At 37.4% G+C, this 25135-nt stretch overlaps 1 protein-coding gene across 2 annotated transcripts in view; it reads left to right on the forward strand.

Annotated features, from left to right (window-relative positions):
* The window catches only part of RNGTT (RNA guanylyltransferase and 5'-phosphatase), a 188731-nt gene that overhangs the window by 63070 nt on the left and 100526 nt on the right, over nt 1–25135 (forward strand). For both annotated transcript variants that reach the window (XM_054194690.1, XM_054194691.1), the window contains exon 11: nt 12857–13021. In XM_054194690.1, coding sequence (XP_054050665.1) covers nt 12857–13021 — 165 coding nt within the window. The remainder of the gene's footprint in view (nt 1–12856; nt 13022–25135) is intronic.

Raw genomic sequence — 25135 nt, forward strand, 5'->3', positions numbered from 1 at the left:
AAATAAAATTCATAGAAAGGAAGCTATATGCTAGTGACGTAAGCCCACCTTTCCACCTCAACTCTTTGAGGAAACCCAGAGCAATCCCTACTTTTTCTTTTCTGCTTCACTTGGTTCTTTATAGAAAGAGCAACTCAGAGTACATAAAATCATCTCTCAACACCCATCCTGAGAGACAGCATACACCTATTCTAATAAATAAAACTGTGCAAGATGTGGGGTCCTGCTCCTGAAACTTTGTTCTCTTTTTAAGTGGTTAAAATGGTCCCTGGCACAGTTTTGGCCCTGGCTGGCTACAACGCTCTTGTGCAATTCTCAAGAATAGTTTAACATTTAACATTGCTCAGGGACCATTCTTAGCAGACATTCTGTGATGTCGTCATCCTCCTTTGGAGAGTGACAGTATGAATGTCGTCAGACAGTTGGTGGCTTCAGGGGTAGAGATGAGGCCTTTGCTGTGTTGGTTCATGAATGTAGATGTACCCAGAGTGTCTTCTAGTTCACAGACTTGGGGCATACCTCTCTGAAGTTCAAAAAGTACTGTTTTGTGAAATGTCAGGTATTCTGCTATTAATATGCCTTTAGGGGCTTATGGCAGATGACAAGAAGGCTCCTTACATTGAAAAGAAGCGAGGAAATAAGGTGGAATAAAAAAAAGAATTCTGTTTTGGGGAGTAAAGGAAGATCCAAGAAGTATCAAAACTAGTATACTGCTTCTGCTTGTCTGTGGAGATGGTAGCACTAATATGGGAAAGATGTCATTATCCTGTCAAGTCATGTTTGGCACATGAAATGTTTCTAGAAGTAGAAATCAATTGTAACACAGTTTTTATTTTCTTACAACCTAAATAGAATTTTTTTTTCTAAGAAGAATCTTTTTCTCATTGAAAAATGAGAAATTATTTCTTAAAAATGCATGTGTTTATTCATAGAATCATGGAATAATAGAATATCAGGTTGGAAGGGACTTCAAGCATCATTTGGTTCAACTTTTCTTGGCAAAAGCACAGTCTAGACAAGATGGCCTAGCACCCTGTCTAGCTGAATCCTAAAAGTGTCCAATGTTGGACAGTCCACACTTCCCTGGGGAGATTATTCCAATGGCTGATTGTTCTCTTGTGTCCAGTCCAGAGATAACGTCTCCCTTAAGCCACCTTTTCTCAAGGCTGAACAAACCCAGTTCTCAGCCTTTCCTCATACAGTAGGCTTCCCAGTCCCGTGGTCATCTTTGTGGCCCTTTTCTGGACCCTCTCCAGCCTGTCCACATCTTTTTTGTATAGTGGGGACCAAAACTGAACACAGTATTCCAGGTGTGGTCTGACAAGCGCTGAGTAGAGTAGGATCATGACTTCTTTATCTCTGCTGGTGATGCCCTTGTTGATGCAACGCAGCACCCTGTTGGCTTTCTTTGCCACTGCAGCACACTGCTCACTCATATTGAGCTTGTCCACCAGGATCCCCAGATCTCTTTCCACAGAGCTGCTCCCCAGCCAGGTAGATGCCAGCCTGCGGTGCACTCCTGGATTATGTTTTTCCAGGTGCAAGACCTTACACTTGTCTTTGTTGAACTTCATAAGGTTTTTGTTAGCCCACTCTTCCAGCCTATCCAGGTCTTCTTGCAGGGTGACTCTGCCTTCTGAAGTGTCTACTACCCCACTCAGTTTGGTATCATCAGCAAACTTCATCAGGGTACACTGGATCCCATCCAGACCATTTATGAAGATATTAAACTGCGTTGGGCCCAATATTGATCCCTGAGGGACCCCACTTGTGACAGGTTGCCAATTTGAAAAGGAGCTGTGTACCACCACCCTTTGAGTGCAGCCTGTCAGCCAGTTCCCCACCATCGCACAGACCACTTGTCTAGACCGTAACAAAACAGTTTCTCGAAGAGGAAGAGGAGGCTGTAGGAAACTGTGTTGAAAGCCTTGGAGAAATCCAGGTAGACAATGTCCATTGCTACCGAGCAGGTTACTTTGTTGTAGAAGGTGATCAGGTTTGTCAAGCACGATTTGCCCTTGGTGGATCTGTGCTGGCTTTTCCCAATTGCGTGCTTAATTTGACTTGTGATAGCCCCCAGGAGGATTTGTTCCGTAACTTTCTCAGGGACTGAAGTAAGACTAATGGGGCTATAGTTTCCTGGCTCTTCCTTTAAGTCCTTCTTATGGGGGGTGACGTTAGCCTTCTTCCAGTCTTCTGGGATGTCTGCTGATCTCCACAGCTTCTCAAAGATTGTGGAGAGCAGCCTCACAATGACATCAGCCAGCTCTCTTAATGCCCTCAGGTGGATATTTTCAGGGACCATTGATTTGTAGGGGTCAAGCTCCTGTAATAGTTGGCTTTTAAAATCTTAACTTGAGGGGTTTTTTTGTCCACATTTATGTCACCGGTTGCATGTGTGCTCTGCACACATGAAATCTGGATTTTTTTTACTCCCCTGAACATGAAAGGCTAATTCCTTATGGAGTTTAGTCTTAATGAGTGCAGAGCTAAATCCCTGCAACGCCTGTTGCTTTTCAGCGTCCTGATTTGTCTCTGTATGTAGTTGAGTTCATTATTATAATAGCTGTAACTGTATGTCATTACCTCTTTTACCTGAATAGCGAATAAAAAGTTCAAATTTGGTGGGTAATTCTAGTGTAACAGAGGAAGCTGTCAATAGAATAATTAACAGTCCCAGCAGCAACTACAAGTAAATCCAAAACCCTGTTCATCAGACACAATCCACAAAAACACGTCTTCATTTTTCAGTCATCTTTGAGACAGCTCTTCCTGAGAAACCTTCTTTTGTGAAGCCTTTTCTTAGATTCAGTAGCTGCGTGTAGATGTGCAGACACTAAACTTAAGCAACTATTTTTTTCCTTAGTTAAGTAATAAAAAGTAACACTGGCATAATGTGGGATCTAATTAATGCATTCTTAGCAAATATGCTGAAAATGAATAGTACTTTCCTTTTCCTTTATAACCCTGGCCTTTAAATTTATAAACTCTAGCCAAGTTTTCATGAGACCAGATTGCAATGGTAAGAATAGACTGAATGCTTGAAAAAGAATAATTATTTTGATGTTTAGAAAGGAGATAGAATTTTGATTAAATTTCCTAGTGTTCTGTGCATTAATTTAAGTCAAGATCAAGATTTCTTTTGTTGTCATTATGCATTAGCTATTAGATAAAATTTGTCATGGTAAACAGATATGCTTGTCATAAATCTTGCCCACAGCCAATGTGCTCATTGAATTCGTGCATGAAATTTTTTTGTTTTAAATCCCCGTAAAATATTACCACATCTGACTTTCCCGTTACAAACCACATTTTAAAATGATGTAAAGCTCACAGTACATGCTGTCTCTCATTTATTAGCCTGTTAACCTTATCTTAAAAATGTGCCGTGAAAATTTTGACGGCACAATTCAGAGATGCAAACGTTTAATTGCTTCTTTTCTGTTTACAAATGCCTCTGGCTGCCAATGACCCTTCCACTCTTACTTTTAATTCTGAGGTTATTTCTGAAACGGTACCACCGCAAAATCCAGATTTAAATGCTTTTATTTACTAATCAGGGAAGTGTAGTGATAGAACGAGGGGTAATGGTTTTAAACTGAAAGAAAGCAGATTTAGACTAGATATTAGGAAGAAATTCTTTACTCTGGAGGCGGTGAAACATTGGCACAGGTTGCCCAGAGAAGTTGTGGGTGCCTCATCCCTGGAAGTGTTCAAGGCCAGGCTGGATGGGGCTTTGAGCAGCCTGGTCTAGTGGGAGGTGTCCCTGCCCATGGCAGGGGGCTGGAACTAGATGATCTTCAAGGTCCCTTCCAACCCAAACCATGCTATCATTCTTACAGTGCCCTGGAAAACGAGGATGCCAGGCATGTGTGTACTCTTAACACCCTTTCTGTTACTTCTTGATGAGACGTATCTAATAAGCACCCAAATGTTTGTAACAGTGCTCTTACTGTGTGTTATGTTCTCAAAATATGTATATATCACTTCATTCTATCATGGCTAAGAGGTGTCAAGGACATGAAATACAGAACATCTACTCCTTTGTGTCTTGCTTTGCTTTCTGGTGTCAACACTGACAGAGATGCATTAAGATCGCTTGTAGCTGCGCTGCTCTGACACCTTACTTCCAGAGCCTGTCCCCTAATTCCAAATCCCTTGTTTGAATTTGTGAGGTTACATAGCTGCTAACACCACTGCTTTCTCCTCCGCCTCCCATTTATATAATGCGGTTTACTTAGAGCAGGGACAACTTGGCCAGGTTGTTACTATTCTTTAGGCTGTATGAATAGAGTAGCACTACAGAATAGAGAGGGCAATAGAGGGTGGGCTAGGAGAGCTTCTAAGGCAGAGAATCAACACACTAAGAGAGTGATGGGGCAGAAGCTTTTGGGTCTGTGGAGATGGATGGACAGAAATGCATCTTAGGTAGTTGTGCTTTTCACAACTGTTTTTTTGCCTTATTCCCCTTCACTGTTGATCATCTTTTATTCATCGTTGAAAACCTGACTTGTGTGTCTCAGCAGCAAAATTTGCAAAGCTCCTTACCTGTTCTGTAAACTTCCAAATGGATAATTTGTGTTTTCTTCCCTGCTGCTCCTTGTGCTTGAGTAAAGGGCAGATGCAACTGAAGAGTAGCATTTTTATGCATTTTTGCATCTCTCTTCAAAACTCTCTTTTGCTATGATGCCTATGAAAAGTAAATTATTGCTGAAGAGTGATAACTAGTACATACTGACCAGGATACCTTGGGTGTTTTCATGTTCTTAATTTTATATTTTTTTAATCTAATAAGCTGCTTGTTGTTGGGGAGCATTCTTTTGTGTTGTAATTAGTTTGAAGGTTGACTGTTTTACTTGCTGGTTAGATTGCTTGAAAAATACATCTGACTTCTTCCTTTCCCTTGCATCTCTGAGTTAGATCCTGCTTTTCCCAGCACAGGGAGCACTGTGGATCGCAGTGAACGTGGTTTGTTCTCCACATTTGCCAAAATAAAGAATACTTAATGGAATATTATATAAAAGCAAAGGGAGTGTATTAAATTTTGTCATGTCTTGTTTTATTCCCCAAAGGTAAATATTTCCATGCTTTAATGTGAAGTATGTCTCATGAGAACCTTTTTGAGTGGCAGATTATCGCTAGTATAATTGTCAGGGGAAGAGGCACAAAGCATTGCTCCTGGGAGAGAGATACGGGGACGAGTAGTTCTCCAAGAGCAGCTTCAGAAGCTGGCATGATAATAAATCCTTTATATTTTCAGGAGTTTGAGTTCTGTAAGTTTTACTCTTGATTACTCTGATGTGACGCTTTTTCATCAAACCATGAAACTTTCTACAAAAAATACGAAATAAGACCTGAAAGTTTAAGTTGCATTGTAAATGAAAATAACTCTGAAATATTTCAAACTTTATACAATTCAGAGAATAAAGTCCGCAACATTTTTTTTGTTCTTGGAAGGTCTCTTTAAAGAGTTTTTCTCAGTATTTCTACTAAACAATTTTCTGCCTCTCACATTTTTAGCCTTAAAAAACCCTCACTTTTTATTTGTGGTATTTTTTTATCTTCTTGTTGTGCTAGGAACTGTAACATATGATTAAATAGAAAAACTGTCTCCCTCAGTTTATAACAGTCATTCCTGTAGGAACTTAAACCTAACTTCTGTCTCAGGCAAATATTCAGATCTGGCAGTGATCACAACTGAAGTGGAAGGTGTGAAAAACTTTACAGTGGGGCAGGTTTTCCCGTTGCATTATCATATCCAATTTCCTAAGTACTGGGAATGAAGTCTTAAGACAGGGCTTTTTTTGTCCAGTATACTTCAAAACAGCAAAAACTATAGGCAAAATAGAGGATGGTTGGAGGGGTATCATATGGAAGTAGTGGGAGTGTGTTCAAATGTTCTCATGTTTTATTTCCCTAACTTAGTTTTAATTCCTCCTTTTCTACAATTAACCTAGCCATAATATTTCATTTTTTCAGCTTTCTCTCTGTCTCTTGCCTTCCCATCTTTTTCCTATTTCTAGGGGAAATGAACTAAAGAAAAAAAAATAATCAAAGTTAATCAGAAGGATGTACCAAATCTAAAACAACCATATAATTCAGGATATGTTTTACGAAGGTGAAAGCAGGACCTCTCTAATATTTTCTTTTCCATGGCTAATATGTTTGAATAACCTGAGTGACTCTTACGGTCTAGGAGAGAATGCGAAGGCTGTATTTTCATCCTTTATAGAATATTTCTTTTACTTAAAAGAAGTAGGATGATAAATAGCACTTTTGTTTTGATATTAATATAATAGTAAGTAATCAGTATTTTTTACTTATAAGCGAACCATGCACGTGCTGAACTAGATATGTTAAAGACAGATTGTGTACTGAGGTTACAGATCTTTTACAAGTCTTCAGGAATATAAAATCTATTACAAGCAGATCCTTAATTTTCAGTTCTATCCTGGTTTAGGAAAGGTAGAGGGTTCCCTTCCTAAGATAGTATTTGTGAATCAGTGCTGATTGGTGCTACTTTTTTTTTTCTCTTTTCTATTTTTTAGTAGACTTTATCCTTACTGTAATAGGCAGTCTTATTTTAAATACTACGAAGTGATTTATATACTAAAAAAATCAGTGCCACAATCTTTTCAAGTATTAAATGCCCTGAATAATGTCTTTAAGATGTAGGATTTTTCCCACGGTTCTTTAATTCACTGGAGTGTAATTCTTCATCATAAAGACAGCCCTGTAAAAACCCGGCACTAACAATTCGTAATGAAGAGTCACTGTGAGTGGCTGGTAGAAAGGAAGAGAGTGTGAGAACAGTAGAAGCAGAAGGTGAAAATATTGACTGGACCATCTAGTATTTTGTAATTAAGGTGAGTATGCCTCTGTACTATGTACAACAGCAGCAGTAGGAAAAATAATAGGAAAAAAACCAGAAGCAGTAAAGCCCTGCATTCAGTCTTTCACTTTGCAGAAAGCCTAAATTCAGGGCAAAATAAATTACTTAAATTTATATTCCCCTGGGAGAACCACGTGCAATCTTTTTGTGTGTAAATATCTGATGATGACGATGGCAAATCTGTTTTACGCTTATGGGTTATTAGAATTATGACTTTTACTTCTGTAATTAAAAATGGGAAGTTCACCTATTCCTCAGATTACTTGAGGGGAGGCAGCCAGTCTAGACAGAGCATCATTCCTTTTGGTTTTAATAATTTACATCCAGAAAAATCCCCTTATTGAGTTCTGTTTTTGAAGGCTGAGAAGGATTTATAAGGATTATAAAGATCCTAAATGAAGCCACTGTACATGCAGTCAAACAATGAATTGGACTGAGTTGTCTGTGCTCCCGAAGTTGCAACTATGAAGCTTTTGACGCCTAACTGCAGCTTTGTTTTCAAAGAGAGGACTTAGGTGTTCATCGTCCATGGTAGATGCCCTTTTCCATAAATCTGCCTCTCTATTGCACAACGTCAGTGGTGAGAATCGTAATTCAGTCACTTCAACTGATTGTAAATATTCTGCCTTTTATATGTTATTTTTACTCTGGTGAAGCAAACTTATCATCCACTTGTAGTTGTAAGGTTTTATGTTTTTTAGTTTGAATTTGTATTCTGTTTTGAGCAATCTAAGGAGAAGAAGAGTGAGGAAGGGAGCAATGTTTGTAATACAATCTACTACTACTGTTTTGATCTTATCTGTTCAGTCACAGTTTTGACAGTCCTGCTGTTTCATTCAAGTTATGTTTGCTAATAAAAAAAAAAGTGTGGAGCTATATTTGTATGTTCTGTTAGGCCTTGATGTTTATGTATGGGCTACAAACTTCTTTCCTTTGTTGTTTCATACATATTTGAATTTATTTTCAGTGATTTCTTTTAAAGGAAATACAAGTAATTTAATACACGTCTTAAGCTATCTTTTTAATAGGTCTGATTCCCCAAACCATTTTCATTCTATGGTAAATCAAAGCAATGTTCTATTGTATAAGCTGACAACATATAAATAGTAATTATGTTCCTGCAGCACATTGGTTGAATTGTTAGAATTGAAACAATATTTCACATGCTGAACCTCATTGATGGCAAGATAAATTTTAGAAACCATTTTGAAACTGATAAATTCCTTGCCATTACCATATTAGTTTTGAATATTTGAGTGAGAGAAGTTAGAAAAAACAAATTTTAAAATGTATTTTCAGATTATAATGGTTGTCTTGCCTTTTAGAAATGGAAAAAAATAAGAGTCATAATTCTACAAAATTTTTAATTTCTTTAATACTTTACATTTAATCCTGTTTTAAAAAGACAACTTCATCAGAAATGAAAATACCTTAAGTGATTAAATATAGTAATAATGTTATTTGGAGAATGAAACAACACCTTCATATTGTTTTCATATAAAAGCTATGTGTATCAATAAAATAGCAGCATCTATAAAACCACAGTCAGAAGAAATCCGTGCCAGATCATTAATATAAAATGCAAAATATTAGTCTGCGTGGTCTTCAGAAGATGGGAGAACTAATAATGGGCTTTCGTTGGAAATGCAGATGTCAGCTGTGGGTGCCTTGAATTGTCACTAATAATGTTAAACACAGGGTAGAATATCGCCTGAGCTTATTCTTTATTCTTCTCTCAAAATCATTAAAGCTAAGACAGTTGTGACATATGTTCCGCTATGGCTCAATAAGTGAAGACGTGCGTGGAACGTATATGCGTGTATGTGCTGAATTATTCATGTCTAAGTTACTGCTCTGGGGAAGCAAATGGAGCGCGGTTTGCTGGCAGGTAGACGTCAAACCATATCTCACGGAGGAAGAGAATAAATATTCTCAGTTTATCCTGGCCCAAGCCAGTTATCAGCTGTGTACACAGGCCCAGGCATTATTTTTCTTTTTACTATAGCTGCATTGGGAAAAAGCCAGATAAATATCAAAATCTAAGAGAAAGTACTTTTATGGGATTAGCACCTATATACCCCTTTTTGATCTGTACTGCATCCATCTAGATAAACGACTTTCCATGTAAGTCTCACCGAATTTACTAAGCTGTACCCGCAAGGTCAACTTCGGGGGCAGGGGAAGGGAGACTTAAACCTGGAGGGTGATGACACCTCCTTGCGGTGAAAGAGGGGACTGAGGCAGGGTGTGGAGCAGAAATCTCATTACCCTCTTACACCCATCTCTGCAATTCCTGCTGTCGTCCTGTATTTAGTGACCTGGGATTTGAGCTAATGACCAGCCCTTGTAGCCGTATCAGCTTGAGGTTGTGACTTTAATGTGGAAGTCTCTGTGAACGAGGTGGAGGGCAGGAGCTACAGCAGGGGGACAGCCTGATGATTGACCAAATGCAGTCTGTCAGCACCCATCTGGAGGAATGTTATTGGGACTGTGGTGTGTGTGTTTGTTTGTTTGTTTGTTTTTCTTATATTTTTCTTTTAGGTCCCTTCAGCAAATAAATTGCCTTCCCCAACCCCCTCAAGACAATGGATATTAAATGAGCTCCAGGCTCTGTTTTTTAATATTTTTAAACATGTATTTCTTTTGTAGTATGCTAGGTTCTGATGTGACTTAATTGTATATTGGGTTCTGTTGGGAAGTTGACTTGAAATATTCTAAGTTTAAATTTAGAAATGTTCCATCCTAGGTGGATTTCAAAGCTCTGTAGAGATGTCATTTAAGTTTTGAGGATTGTGTGGAGGATTGTGTTTAAAATCAAACCAGTATTTTAAAGTGCTGTATCTATTGCAAGCCCACTTCATGCTCTGACCTCTTAGTGCAATGCACAAAGTTTCAACAGGTGAAGGGAATTCAGCTGTGCAAGGACGAGCTGTTGATTCAGCAGATGACTCCTCTCTTGAGGCTTGTCTAAATGAAATTTTGCTTCAGGATATATTTTAATTACTATGAAGAGGAAGTGTAACTTTCTAGCATAGATAGGAAACACATGCTAGTTGTTAATTTTGGTTTATCCTTTGCTGACAAACTTATTTTAGGTTAAAAATGTCTAGAACAGAAATTATCATCTAATGCACTCCAGTAAAAATGTTGTTAGGCAGTGGTACCCTCATCCTTCTCAGACATGTAAAAACTTGCATATTGAAATAAAATCTCAAACATCTGAATGCTTAAATTAATAAAACAACTGTATTGCCTAAAAATATACTGGTATTTGTTGCCAGTAGATCATACATGCATCAATGTCTTGGTTTTGGACAACTGTTAAATATGTGTTTTATAGACTAAATAATCTCTTCCTGTTTTTGTCAAGGTCTGTGAATTATTTATTGCAGCCTACGTTACCCTCCTACTTGTTTGCTGAAAGCTGGGATTTTACCCCTTGAAGGTTTTGGATCTGTCTGGGATAAATACGTTGTATATTAGCGACATTTTTCTGGGATAAATACGTTATATATCAGCAATGTTTTCTGTAACTATAGAAAGTGCCTAATAAAAAAAAGTCCTCTTCCTCCAATATTGCTTTTGTTCAGTATGTCCTTGATTTAAATTCAATGTTATGTTAATTTTCTTATTGATAATGTCCTCTGCTTTTGGGAGAATGAAATATTCCTTGACTTCTGAGTTTACTTGACTCATGAAGAAGTTGCTCGGCAGCATTATCTGTGTTTTCCCATCTCATATAATTTTATGTCAGCCTAGCTCTGACCTTTATATGATGGAACCTAGTGGTAATATACCCTTCTGCTTAACAAGCTTTGAAATAAAAATATATGATTGGCAGAGCTGCAGGAAATAATTAGTTCCAAGTAGATGTGAGAAGTGAAAGGATTATGTAAAGGAAAAGAAAGTGATTCAGCTGGTTTATGGTCCATATGAAGTCGTCTCAGATTTTAATTTAACTATTAAGGGATTGAAATAAATTTAAGTCACTATGCGAAAGCATTTTTTAATGAATCATTGTAAAGAAGCTCTCTAAATAACTTTACTGCTTATTGGAAGCTCAAATATTTGAAACATTAATTAGTTCATTTGCTGTTTCAGACCTACTCGTAAAATGCAGCTGAGTGGAAAAACTACTATAGGGAAGAGAGCTTGTGCACTAGATCTTGCTGAAACTTACCTAGAGAACAGTTTCTGGTGTTCTTTGAAATAATAAACAACGTGGATACACATTTCCCAAGAAAGAATTCTTCAATCAGTTCTTCAGTCAGTGTTGTTACAGAGGTCAAGATGTGTTGTCTGTGTTTTGATTAGATATACAAACCAGGACAAGCACAATCACTGTACAGATGAGTTCTCAAGTATGCTGTACATGGGGGAAGAAAGAAAGAGAGAACGAGAGAAAGAAGGACAGAAAGAAAGAAAAGATTGATTCTCCAGAATTTTGATGTACCGCCCTTAAAGCTCTGTAAATGGTTCAGCTGTGTTCTGCAGTGAATGAAGAATGAGCTACTTTCTTGCCTCTCGGATTTTCCCATACTCTAATTTTCCATTCATTTGAATGGCTCTTTACTAATAACACCTCCATATATGAAAGGAAAGCAACGGTGAAGGCAAAGTTAACAGCCAAACAGGCTTTATTCTTCAAGCATAGATCAATGGGCAGAGATTAGGAGACATTTCACCCATGTTGCCACTGGCTTTGTGCAGAATGTGCAGAGAGGCTGTGCTGCCTCTCCTATAGATTGAAGCCGAGTCCTGTAAGAAAGTGGTTGTGAATTACATGTGGTAGGGGAGCAATGCATAGTTTTTAAAGCTGTTGCAATGAACAATTGAGGACTTTTGATAGAGATCTAGTAAGGATCTAATGCTAGGAAAGAAATGTAAGGGAAACTTACAGCCCCTTGGGGAGCATGAAATGCAGAAGTTTGTAGTGAAAGCCAGGATGAGTTTGGAAAGAACTTGTTTAAACTCATGTTGGCCTAAAAATGGCATTCCATTTTTCTCCTAATTAAGGTATCTGTTCAGATACTACTCATTCTATCTCTTACCTTTGTATGTGTCATCAGGATGTCATTTTGCCATTTATTTTCTTTGCATTCTTTCCGATTGACCAGTTCTGATTCTCTTTGATGCACGTTAGAGCAGGGCTTTTTTCCTTTTAGATTCTCTTTCCATTTCTCTTCTAGCTGCGTTTAGTACAGGAAATACCTGATTGCTGGTTCTCTTGCTCATCTGTACTGCCGCCGTTGATGATTAGAGTCCCACGTCTTCTCAGTTTCCTGTGCTCATTGCTTTCAACTTTTAAAAAATTCTGATTTTGAAGCCAAAGCTCTGTGAGCTTATTCTCTGTGGACCATGAAAGGGATGGTTTTTGAAAATTATTTTTTTGTGTGAATGGGGTGGCAAAATGAGGGATGATCTCCTGTAAATAACTTCCAATGCTGTATCATGCTTGTACACAAATCTGTGAGTTTTGTGCCGTATTGCTATGAAAGCAGCATGTCTGATTGAAACTAACTTTAGAATTTCTAAGTTGCCAGTTGCTTATTTTCTCTTAGTGATATCTGCAGTGTGTTCTCCTCTCTATCTAACGCTCAAAATATAATAAATTCCATTACAAGCATTTATTAATCTGACAAATGCGCATTTTGAATGCTCATACTGATCTGATGCAATGCACCAAATGTATAAAGAGCAATGGGAAGCTGCTGTTTTATTTCAGGTCTTGAATATGCTTGAATATGTATGATAGGTTTTTATCTTTCTGAATCTTGAACTTTGATTAAATCTCTTGCAGCCTGAAACAAATCCTTGAAAACCAAGTATTTGGCAAAAACACGTAGTAATTTGATAATATTTTTATGCGTCTGTATGATTCTAAATATTGTGTCAGGAAAACTTAGACTGTTCAAATAATTTGGTAAGTGTTTGATTTTAATATTGATTTTTGTAACTTGGCAGGGACAGCCTGTTGGAGACTGTGATTTTAATGTTCGACTTGCATGTATAGAGAAAGAGATTATATTTCCACGACATGAAAAGATGAAAAATGGTCTTATTGACAAAGCACAGGAACCATTCAGTGTTCGAAACAAACCATTTTTCGACATCTACACTTCAAGAAAGGTAAACTTGGTTTCAGTTGTTTATGTTGTGGTGCCGAAGGCAGCAAAGCAGCGTTGGGTACAGCTTTTTTAGCTTCCAGTGAGTTTCTCTGCTAACCGAGTGTTTGGCAATGCTTGGGGGGCGATTGGCAGTTTGGGACACGCTGAAAAGTGGTTTTAGGCTACCAGCTTCTTCTGAATTACTACTTCCCCATATTTTAAACCTGTACTTTTGTAAAACCTAATTCTTTAGTTTCGTAGTGTTGAATGATGGTATAGAAGTTCATAGCTTTAGGTCTGAAATGTCACTGAGCTCAAGGGAATGTCTGAGAGCTATGTTGCTTATGCTGTCCTCTTTCATAGGTAAGAATATAACGTTCTTTTTACTTCTAAGTCCCCATTTGGCCATAGTATAAGAATCATGAGTTGTGCTTGAACTCCCACTTCATGTTCAGCAGTGATTACTAAGAGCCCATTCTAGTTAACGTTTCCACATTTTACTTATTAAAATAATGCCCTAGGTCTTCTGAAGTGGTGCATATGACTTGCAAATATATATATGAGTTCCTATCTTTCATTGTGCACTCTTTGCTTCAGTATAGACATATCCTAACATTTTGTAAAATACTTTTATTCTCTTCTGTGAATTAAATGGCTCCTGGATAATACTTTCTTCTAGAGGAACACATTTTTCTCAGCACTGCTGTTAGAAGCAGTCTTATGTCTCATCAACACAGAGCAATGAACATCAGATTGTCGCCTTCCATTTGCTTTTGTCACTTCCTTGACCCTGTAGCAGGTAATGAGTCTCGCCCCAAGAGGAGCAGTAATGGTATATTGGCTAACCAAGAGTGAGTGAAAAGTAAATAAAGAGATAAGGCATAAAAAAAAGACTTAAAAAAAAGAAAGAAAACAACTGGCAGGGAGTAGCTGTCTTTGTAAAGTTTAATTCACAAACAATTCTATGAGAACTTTGTGTGGATAAAACACTATAAGTGTTTTGATCACTTCTCTATATTTGTGTCGTTGCATTTTTGGGTTGTCTGTTTAAGATCAACGTTGTAAAACTGAACTAAATTTTTCATGGAAGGAAAAAGGCTGTTTGTCTAGGATGCATAATTTTGAGCTTGAAATTAAAAGAAAATAGAACAAAAGGAGCACATCTTAAAAATGGGTTCTTACATAAATTTATAGTTTCTTGAAGTGGTCTGAAGACCCAGGTGTTTTAATCTAATTTAAAAATCACAGGAAGAACGTGCTTGGAAGCATTCGTAGACAAATTTCTAGGTAAAACCTATCTGTAAACAAATCTCATGCTAGCTATTGAAATGGTCCTCTGCTTCCCAAAACCTAGGAAATTAAAATTAAGCTCAATGTCTTTCTCTTGCCTGTCTAAAGGAGATTTCTGAATTGTCCATGTGTGTTCCAGGGTATTTTAACAATTCTGGCTTTGGCCCTTTTTAAAGTCAGCGCTGAAATTATGCTATTTACTGGGCTTTCTTTGCCTTTCTCAAAGCTCTGAGCATAAACTCTTTAAGACATTGACTGTCTTATTACCCAGCAGTAAAGCATCAAATATGTTGGTGAAGGGGAAAAAAAAAAAATTATACATGGTTGGAATGTTTTGTTTTGTTGGGTTTTTTTGGTTTTGTTTTTTTTTTTTTTAATAGACTTATAATTGCTTTTGACACTAATGGTTGGACAATATTTCTTTATTTTGTCCTTGGCTTTGCCACCAGGTTTGATTAACTTGTGAATTATGGAATGAAGCAGTTATCTGGCCAATTTTCTTCACTTTTGTGAAGAATATTCCTGTATGCAGCAGTTGGAGATACACACAGAGGGCAGGAGGGTTAGAGTTACTGGCAGTGCAGAGCAAATAGCCAGTGTTGTTTTTCTTATTTGAATCGTTTCAGATATTAATGATTTATCTACACTGTATGCTCTGTGTGTATTAGATCAAATTGGTAGGAAAACAAAGCAATGAAGAGTAGTATGCTGGGTTTTATCAATCTATATGTTTTGAAAGATTATTTGTTTTAACTAGGCCTCTTTTTGTCAGTTAATTTTCCCGCCAGTTAGAGTGAGTAAAAGTCAACGGCTGGTTTGCACTACGGTTATATAGCATGTTTGCTTTCTCTGAAATAAGAGTGTCTATATGCTTTAATTATTGGAATATTAGGGTTTAGTGTGGGTTTTCTGGTGGGGTTTTTTTGATTTTTTTTTTTTTTTTTTTTGGCGAGTGTTTGGTTTTGGAGTAGTTTTTTTTTTTAGGTGGCAGACAGGGCAGACTCTAAAGCTTTCTACATTTTGGGTTTGAAATAACCATAGGTTTCAAACTTTTCTTTTTGTACAGTCTACATTATAGGTTTTAAACAATCCTGGTCCTCATTTAAAGGCACTCTTATCTAGTGAAACAGGTTCATTATACTGCTGTTATAACAAAACTTCTAATGAAGCTTTAAATCTAATTGTTGTTTTCAATAAGTAAGAAGTTGTATGTTAATATATAAGAATTGTTTTTATGCCCTATGATAACTGTAAGGAATTTTAGGTAGTACTGCCAGTATCGATGTTGAATTTTATCTAAGGCAATATTGATAAATGATTAAGTGAAATGATTGTAGATTCAAAATAGATTTCAAATCTGTATCTGCTCAAAAGAATAATAGTCATAAAAATACATTCCCAAAAGAACATTTAGACTAAGAATCATTGTTGCTGTTATTTACCTCAAAAATACATTTTTGTTTAATTACTTCTGTGAACTTGATGAGTGTGATTTCCTGTAACACTTGCTTAGGATAATGAAACAGGGATTGCATCTTCATATCCATCACAACTTCATGAACAGAATTTTTCATTATATATGGTCAGAATAGGCGATTGTTTTGAAACATTGCCCTATTCTGAAAGAGGACTGTTTAAAAATAGTATTGCTTTGCCCAAAAGATCTTCTTCCTATGTTTATTCAGTCATCTCTGCAACTATAGCAACAAATGTAGTCATAGCGGTGAATACCTCATTAGTATAGCTGAAAGAGCAAGCTGGGTTTCTCTTGCATCAGTGACAAATGTCATGACAGGGTTTACCAACTCGGTATGCAGCACAGCAAGGTCTGCAGGGAGACAAGGGATTCCTTCTACCTTCTAAGTCTGCTCGTGTTCAGATTGACTCAGCATATCCGTCCATCAGTCTCCAGAGGTGGTGGCAGCTGAATGGATGCTAAAGGACTGACAAATGGCATCTACTTAAGTAGATCTTTTCCTTATGTTTAATTAGCCATTTTCCTTCTTCTTCTCCAAGAACAGCAGGATTCTTTCATCTTTAGAATTCTTTGAGTATGTCGCGAAGGTTTTTTTTGAAGTGTAGCTGGGTTTTGCTTAGGGTCAAGAAAAGAATCAAGCGTCCTTCTGAATTACTGCAGCTGGAACCACACATCACATCTTATTTTTGTTTTGAGAAACTTGCATTTTTGAAATATGTTCCCAGGGCACAGTTTGCGACCTCAAAGTAAATATTGTAGAACCTTCCCTTCACAGCCTCCCTCCATCATTCCTTTCTATGACCTGAGTTAAGACATAGTGTTCCAAACTGAAAGCCATTGTTGGCCATTCTTCCTATTAACAATAGCATGTATCAGTAAGTGTGTGTTAGCTTGGGTGGACTGTAGGAAGATTACTCAAAAAGGCCAGGAGTCTCAGCGCTACATTTAATAGCAGAATAAGTTGCTAAAACTTTTAATTGTACCAGGAAAAACGAATGTTGTCCACATAGGTTTAGTTATTTTCAGTGAAAATGTGGAAGTAATTACTTAAAACAGCAGTAAACTTTGTATTGTGTTATATAATATGTCAAATAATGAAATTGTTCTTAGAGTTATGGATTTGGCACTTTAATACCAGAGTTAGAGTACTGGCTGTTGTTTTTTTTCTAATCTAAAAATCAATTTATTGTGAAATGAAATGCACTTTAAAAGTGCAATTATAAAGTATGGCAGCATTATAACTGTGCCTTGACTTTTGTTGGTGGTACTCGATTTTGGAAATAAGGACTATATCTTTACAATGTTATATCTTTATAATGTTGTCTTGAACATTATTTTAGGATGTTTTGGTGGGCTTTTGTTTATTTTTTGTAAGACTGAGTTTTGGTGGTGAGAGGAAGAAAAGAAAGGGACAGTCAACTGGGGACAGGTTGTATATTTTCAGAATCTCTAAAAGTGTTACCTTATTAAACTTTGATATTGATGGAGACAGCAGTTCACTAAATCTGTCTGCCTCTATAATCGAAGAATTGTTAAACACGGTTTACTCTTTTAGTGTTAGCTGGGAACACATGTAGTCTGTAGGCGATTTTGCCTTTTAATGTAACTTCCAAATTCTTTTAGAAAGATATTTTTGAACAATGTTAAATCTTAGCTGTTTGTCATTACACTTGCATGATTGGGCACTTTTGTTGTGTAGCTTGCTTTCTTCTCACGTATTAGTGTGCATGAGAATTCAAGGAGATGACATGGTCAAATCTGCCAGCTCTCCCACCCATCATGTAAGGATAGCAGCAGTCCGTGGAAGAAGCTGAGTTTTAGGCTTCCTTGATGATAAAGTAGTAAAGGCCAATGAGGTTAATGCTTCATAAGCTGCATATTCCTAGCCTTGGAGCCTTAGCTTTTTATTTATACAAATATTTGAGGATTTTCAACAAGGACATTATCTTCATTATATTAGCCAGGTACAGAGAAATAATCAATACAGGTACACAGAAATAATCAAACTCTTGGAAATTATGTAAGTCTCAGCTTTCATTGCGTAAACCAACTCACAGTATTTTGAGAGGCTCTTTTGTGTGGACAGTCCCAGCTCGGATCACTGAAGCCTATTGTCTAGTGAAAATGCTGTCTAGCAGGAGTAGAAAAAAAGTTCCTTTCTCTGTGGTCCGTGGTCCCGTGGAGAATTGTGCCCATCACTCTCAATGGAACAATAGGGCTAAAGGTTAAACAATGATACAGGTCAAATGAACAACCTTTTTCAAATGTTAGCATGCTGCACGTCAATGACTTGTCAGTTCTTAGAATATTACCTGATTTTAAAATGACAGCTTGTCCTAGAGGAATTAGAATGAAGGTGAGTAATCTCTGCTACAAGATTAAATGGTCTAGGATCTTCTTGAAAATTTTCAGTCAAATCTGTGAACTGATGGCTTATTTTGTTCTCCTAGTTTATTTGACATTTGAAATTTTTTTTCCTTGAAACTGCTTTTGTTGTAGTTAGGATAGGTGCAATGTTTAAAAGTTTGTACCAGTAAATGTATAGCTACTGTTGAGGTGGTTTGCTTTGAAAAATTAAGTGGCCGTGGACCTCTGATGTAGGCGATTGTATAAGTACGTGGCTTGCTGATATTGGTGTGAAGTATTTTGCAGGCAGCTGAGGCAACTGTAAGCTAGTCTTTGCATGGCCTAAAAAAATGAACCCTGATAAAAGGCAGGATATGTGGAACATAGCTCATCCATGTCTGACAAGAGAGCTGTTAACCCAAAAACTGACTGTAAATGACCACAAAGCCCTGTCTTCTGTCACCAAGTAGCCCACAGACAAAAAACGTGGAGAAGATTTGCAGTCATGGGACAGAAAATGAAAGAATTCAATGGCAGCAATGGCAGCAGCAGAAGTGTCAAATAATCTCTGTCTATTTATTGGGGATTTTAAATTCCACATCTCCATGGAGGGGGAATGTTACCATCTGGAGGGTTTTTAATGCCAAAAAGATTTGTTTCCTCTGTTTTTATTTTTGTTTTTATTTTCTATGCCTTAAGGAGTAGCTTATTCGGCTCACCTTTCAATCCTGCACTTCCTGACCCAGAGTTGGCAGTCACTTTTCGGTGTCTGGCCTACACCATAGTCCTCACTCCATCTGTTCTGTACCAGGTTTTTGGCCTGTTTATCATCTCATCTCCTTTTAATTATCTTCTAACCCATCTCCCCTCTACCATTTTGTTTCTGTTTGCTTTTATTTCTTTACTTCGTGTATTTCTTCCTCACTTTGTCCTATTCCATCTCCCCAGAAATGGGAAGTCAAATGTTGTAAAAGCAGTATTGCCTTATTCCACCCTCAGATGATTTTGTGCTCGTGGTTATCTTCACTCAGATTTTCTTTTTGGAGTGCTTTTCTTCCTATAAATGCAAATACTGATTGACCTGAGGAACCTAGTAAACAAGTAGTGAATAAGAAGCTGGAAAGATGTTACCTTATGCTTATATTAGAATTTGAAATCTTCACTTGGCAGCTTTCCTGTATCCCAGCATGTAGAACTTCAGCCTGATTTTTCAAAATGATTTTACCACGTGAATTTTAAAGGTAAGGACAAACAACCAAACCAGGTGGAACCTTTGTAAATTGTAGTATGAAACAGAAGGCCAAACTCTGGCTGTTGAGCTGAATGTAGCTTACCACCACTTAAGATTTGGTGCTTGAACTGGGGCTGTTTCATGCAACCAGCACTGTAGTGATGTGGTTACTGTTTGTTAAACATAATTTCTGGCAGTGGGAAGATGAGGGTGGCAGGGACTTTGTAGGCCAGGGCTGGTGGGGTATCCAGCTGCCTCTGGGTGTTCATTTGGTTTCTGTGGAACAGGGAGGCTGCAGTTACGTGGTTAGGTTTGGTTTACGCCAAAAGATTTTCTCTCATGCTAGGGAAAAAAAAAAAAAGACTCAGCTATGGCTAACTTTTCAGCCTATGCTCTGGTGGAGTCACTTGAGGAGACCCGTTTGTGAACAAGAATCTGTGTTCATTTCCTAGAGTTAACAAAAGAGGATTAGGCTACTTGCTTTTGATTATTATTAGTTGTGATGGTGAAGGTCAAGTATAATATTTCAGCACAGGATAATTTTGGTTAGGGAAAGGGGGAAATAGGTTTTTGCTTTTGGTTTAAGAAATTATTCACGCATTAGTTACATTCCCCATTTTTCGGAAAATGATATACTGAAGTTAAAACAGTCTCGAACATTTCCATGAAGGATTATTTTCATAACTAGTGGGCCATGTTGGATATTGCTAGTGGTACAAATTAAATTAATGTAGAATAATTCAGATGTGGAATATGTAAGTGGAATATATAGTTGCATTCTGACTTGCCAAACTACAGTGTGGAAAAGAAAACAATGAAGCTAGCGGAAAAATAAAAGCCTATGGATAAAGCATTACACTTGGTGCACATTGTAAGTTTAAACATCAGAACAGTACATATTCAACTTAGCTTCTAACATTTTAACATTTGCTTTGAAAAGTCTAACATTTTTCTAAATTATTTCTTCTGTATTTTGTTCAATGAAAATAATATACCTTTTCTAAGTAGGAAAAATGTCTTAACAATGATTTCTACTTTCAGTTTTGTGGTGTATTACCAAAACAGAGAAAATGCAAATCTGTTTCACCTAATTACCAGTTGGTATCCCAGTATGGGCAATTGAATTGGTATATTTGATACCTTCCGAATTAGTTTGAGGACTCAGCTGTGGTGACTAAGTAGGTCACTCCACTCATTAGTTGAGGGGCAACTGTTTAATATTGTCCGTTGTGCCACTTCACAGCCTGTCACTTTCCAAACTGCCTCCTGGCAATACAGCTCTGCAGGGAAGCCATCAGCCTTCTCGTACTGGAATGATGTTCAAGAGAAGGGCGCTTAATTTGGATAAAATGAATAAAAACACAGAGAAAATTGTAAAGATGGAGGTGAAATTTAAAGCAATTTATTATGGTATAAGATTACAGGACATCCCTGCTAGCTCTTTTTTTTTCTTGTGATATGCTCAGTTTTGCAAAAAAAATACTGTACAAAATTATCCTTTTTCTTTAAAATCAAGAAATAATAAAATCTTAGCATATTACTGTTATGGCCTTACAGTGGCAAGTTTTAATTTCAACTTTGTAGCAAATAAAGCCCTCAAGTGCCATTGCATAGCAGAAGAATCAGATGTTTTTAAGCATCCCGAATATAGTGTTAAATCTTTAATTTTTGTGTTAAAATCACCGCGTCGGTGCCCAGTGGAATACATTAGACCAGTTTGAATCAGGCATTGTAACAGTAAATGTTTGAAGACTTTATATTCTTGAATATCTGTTTTATGTCTAATTGAATTACCGTATATTCAGATTTGTCTTTGTTGATGAGTCTTAGTGGAAATGCTTAATAAAACATGATCCTTAATTATCTGATTTAATTAAAACAGGCCTGTCCACGTTCCTGACAACCAGAGACTGGATTATGTTGTAGCCGTTTACACAGGGGCTGGATAACAGATAAACCCTATCAAGTTTGTAACACTGGAAGATCATTTAGAGAACAAATTAAAATGTACTTGGCCCCATTGCATTCAAATCAAATGTCATTTTTTCTTTCACATCAGGAGAACTTTTGAATGTTGTATTTGACCAAACCCAGAGTATTAGGGAGATTCTAACCATTAGTGTGAGAACCCTGCTCAGTTTGAGGACATTGGGTAACAGAATTTACTGAGTATCTGCCATCCATTCAGGAATATCACAGATTGTGAATCATTTGTAAATAGGTTGAAGAATTTGCTAGTGGCACCTATTAAACCTCCTTCGGCTCCAGCAGGACTCTGGTCTTCGGCAGATGTGCTTTACCAGGAGAGCACAGGGAAAGTGATGTGGACAAAATCCAGTCCCTAAAAGAAAACACTGAGGGCAGCTCGCAGGTTGAAACAGAGAACCGGCAAGAGCATAGTAAATTAAATGGCCAAGCTATGAAATATATTGCTGTGTTTCTTCAGGTAAAATAAATATGAAATGCTATTGCTGTTTGGCAGTGGCATTCCGTCAGTGCCTCGAGGAATCCGTATTTCTCCCATTTTGAAGCTATCACAAAAGTCAATTAAAGTTTCTTGAAGCAGCCTATTTCTCTTATTTGAAAGAAGCATTTGAAAACATCGTAGTTAATTGCTGTCAATTTCTCAATTGTGTTTTTGAGAAGAGATTGACAGTGAGAAATGCCTAATGCTTATTTTGAATTCAGGAATGCAGATGTGCTGTCAAATTAAGCATTAACACACATAGCGCTCATGTTATTCTTGGGTATTGTTTTGAATATATTATGTACGTGACCTTTGGAGTTGTTCACTCAGAACCAGCAAACTGGTGATAGCTCAGTGGGACTCTTACCGTAGCATGCTCTACATTTTTCTAAAATATCTCTATCCAAATAATTAAGGAACACGGCATATAGCTAGTGTTAGTAGCATATTTAAAGAGTGCAGTTAATGAATTAGCTGCAAAAGATTAAAAATAAAATAGAACCATCACACTTTATTCCCTGCCACCTCTATAATATATTTTATTGCTATTCACTGTAGCATTTTTTTCCCTTGTGACTGGGTAATGAAATCAAGCTAGCGTGGTTCTTCTACCTTCTCAATATCGGGTGTTGCATTCCGTCACAGACTACAGTAACTTCCAGTTAATCATATATCTGGGAATGGGTTTTCTTTAAATCTTTTAGAGGGGTAGTAGGAAAGATTTAGAAAATGATATATATGACTTCTCTTGCTTTAAGTTCCTCCCTTGTGTAACTGGCAGCAGTTCCAGTAGGACCTGGGAAAGCTCTGAGAGTCCAGTGTGTGTTATAACTTGTTTTATTCAGAGGTGCCTCAATCATGACATGAAGCAAGTTGCAGATAGAAGGGATGAGTCTCTTTGGCTTTCTTGCTTGGAGGTGTTGCTCATTCCCCATCACATAAGTATAAACAGGAATTTCTATTGCCTTCCTCTTCTGGAAAGAATACGCAGACCATGGTAAAGACTCTTCTGCAGAATTGCTCTTCTAAATGGCAATCAATGAAGAGTGGTGTCATCAGTTAGCATGCTGATGCCCAGGCACTAGTAGTATGAGTCCTTGTCAGTAACTGGCTGTGAAATTATATGGGTTGAGGAAGAAACTGTACAATAATTACAGTTCTTTGAATTATGATGTTATTTATGGTCTGTGCCCTACTAGCATCAAGTCTTCAGAATACTTGGCTTTTACATCAAGACATCAAGGAGTCTGGGAGCCCTGCACATCGTGTTCTTAGCCAGAAAACAGAACACTTGGAGCTGAAGTACAGACCAGTACTTCAGCTGAAGTTATGCTAATGGCAGCCTGAATCCACAGCTGAACTACAGACCATAACTACAGCTGAAGTTATGCTAGTGGCAGCCTGAATCCACAGCCTTTCAGCTTCATCCACTTAGAATGCAAGAGAGCCATCAAATGAGAACATATTTATAATACATCTGAGAGGGCTGTTGTAGCTATGATAGCTGTGAGGTAAATAAGTGTTTATTTCAATCCTCCTGCTGAGTTTCTAACTAGTTTCAGACCAGAGGAGAGTATGTATGTGCCAGGGCAAACCCAGGTCGAATGATGTCACCTTCCTTCATCTCTTTGCACACACCTGTCTGTTGCCTTTTCATGTTATTTCAGCCTTGCTGCTCCTACTGTTATTAGTGCAGAGCTTGTGAAAGTTCAGTGGAGGTGCCCAGGTGAGCTCTTATGGCAGCAGCTGAGTTCCCGTCCTGCTGCAAGAGCAGTGAATGGGCTGTACGTGGGAGAGGTGACCCCTGTACAGCTGGCCACCCCCAAAGTGCCGTAAAATACTAGAAAGTGAGCCTACTGTGAAAAGATTTCTTCTTGCCATTATCTGTAATTAGAACAAGTGAGAGACTGTCAGTAAACATTGTCTTGTGGAATATAAATTTCAGGTTCATTGTCTTCTAACGTTGTTTTGCTACATGAGCCACTAGTTAGGGCCGTATGTATTTGAATACGGTGAGTGATGCTTTAAAGGATAAAGCAATGTATTCTGTACAGGAATGCTTGCTAAAGGTGATGAAGGAGTGTAGAGAGGAAGCTAGACATACTCGTCTTGCAAAAGAATTTTTGTTACTAGAGACTGGTCAATCTGTGAAGCTAAATTCAGTTGCACTAAACACGCCTTTGGTCAAGCTTTAAGATGACAAGTGCCCGTCTTGCATGCTTGCTTTAATTTGGGCTACAAATTTCCCACCTTTAGCAGGTCTTCTTGTGCTGGATTCTGGTCTAGTGTGTTTAAAATTATTAGGGTAGCTCCCTTACAGAATTCTTAAAATGTACTTCAGTGACCAGTTGTATCCACTGTGCTTTTGTTGTGGCTGTTGGCTATTCCTACACCTAACAGATGGCACTCGCTTAAACTGACAAGCTGTGGGATAGCCAAGCATTACTAATAAAACCTATCACATGTTAAACTTGACCTGACATTAATCAAGTTTTGAATGCTACAAATGATTCATGGATAATAATTAGTCTCTTGATCACATTAGTGAACATCAGTCTCACATTGCTGCCATTATCTGCTTTCATTCTTATAGGGAACAAATCCATTGCAGTAATTAGGTGTTTTTAATGTCTTTTGAGCCAAAATGTTCTGTGTGATTAACTTGGCAAAGAGGTTATTTTTAGTCTTTCAGTATTATTGGTTTCAGAGCTTCTAGTAAATTAACAAACTGAAAGGCATCCAATAAAATAGTATTTTATAAAAAGTATGTATTTTTTAATTTTATCAACTGAGAAAATTCCCATGTGTCTTTATGCAGTCATTTGGTAGAATTTTCATCACAATGTGATTCAGCTGTTGCCACAAATTACACAGTTCAAAATAGTGGTGCTTTTGTTAAACAGATGAACCTTTGGAGTTTACTTTTACTCTTCCTGTTTAGTACCAAATTATTGGTTAACATCAAGTGCTTTCAACACGTATGCACTCATAGACACAAAATAACACTTACAGTTTTTCTCTGTTTATATCTTGACTTAGAATCTTGAGCGGATGGCTGCATGAAAGCTAGGATTTTGAGCTTTAAGTATTTTTTTTTTTTAAAGGATTTTCATACAATTTGAATTATACACTGGTTTTACATCCCAAGAGCATGAAATTCCTCTTTAAGTAATGAGCAAGTGAGAAGTTTATATTTTGTGTTCCTCATGTAGTTAGGGCAAAGTAGATCATTTCACTGTTTTACTGAAAATGTAGCAGTTATTCTTCAATATGTGTTGGTTCTTAATGAGCATATAAATCTTCTTTAAATAACTACTTCTTAAGG

Source organism: Rissa tridactyla, chromosome 3 (genome assembly GCF_028500815.1).
Source record: "Rissa tridactyla isolate bRisTri1 chromosome 3, bRisTri1.patW.cur.20221130, whole genome shotgun sequence".
NCBI lineage: Eukaryota > Metazoa > Chordata > Aves > Charadriiformes > Laridae > Rissa > Rissa tridactyla.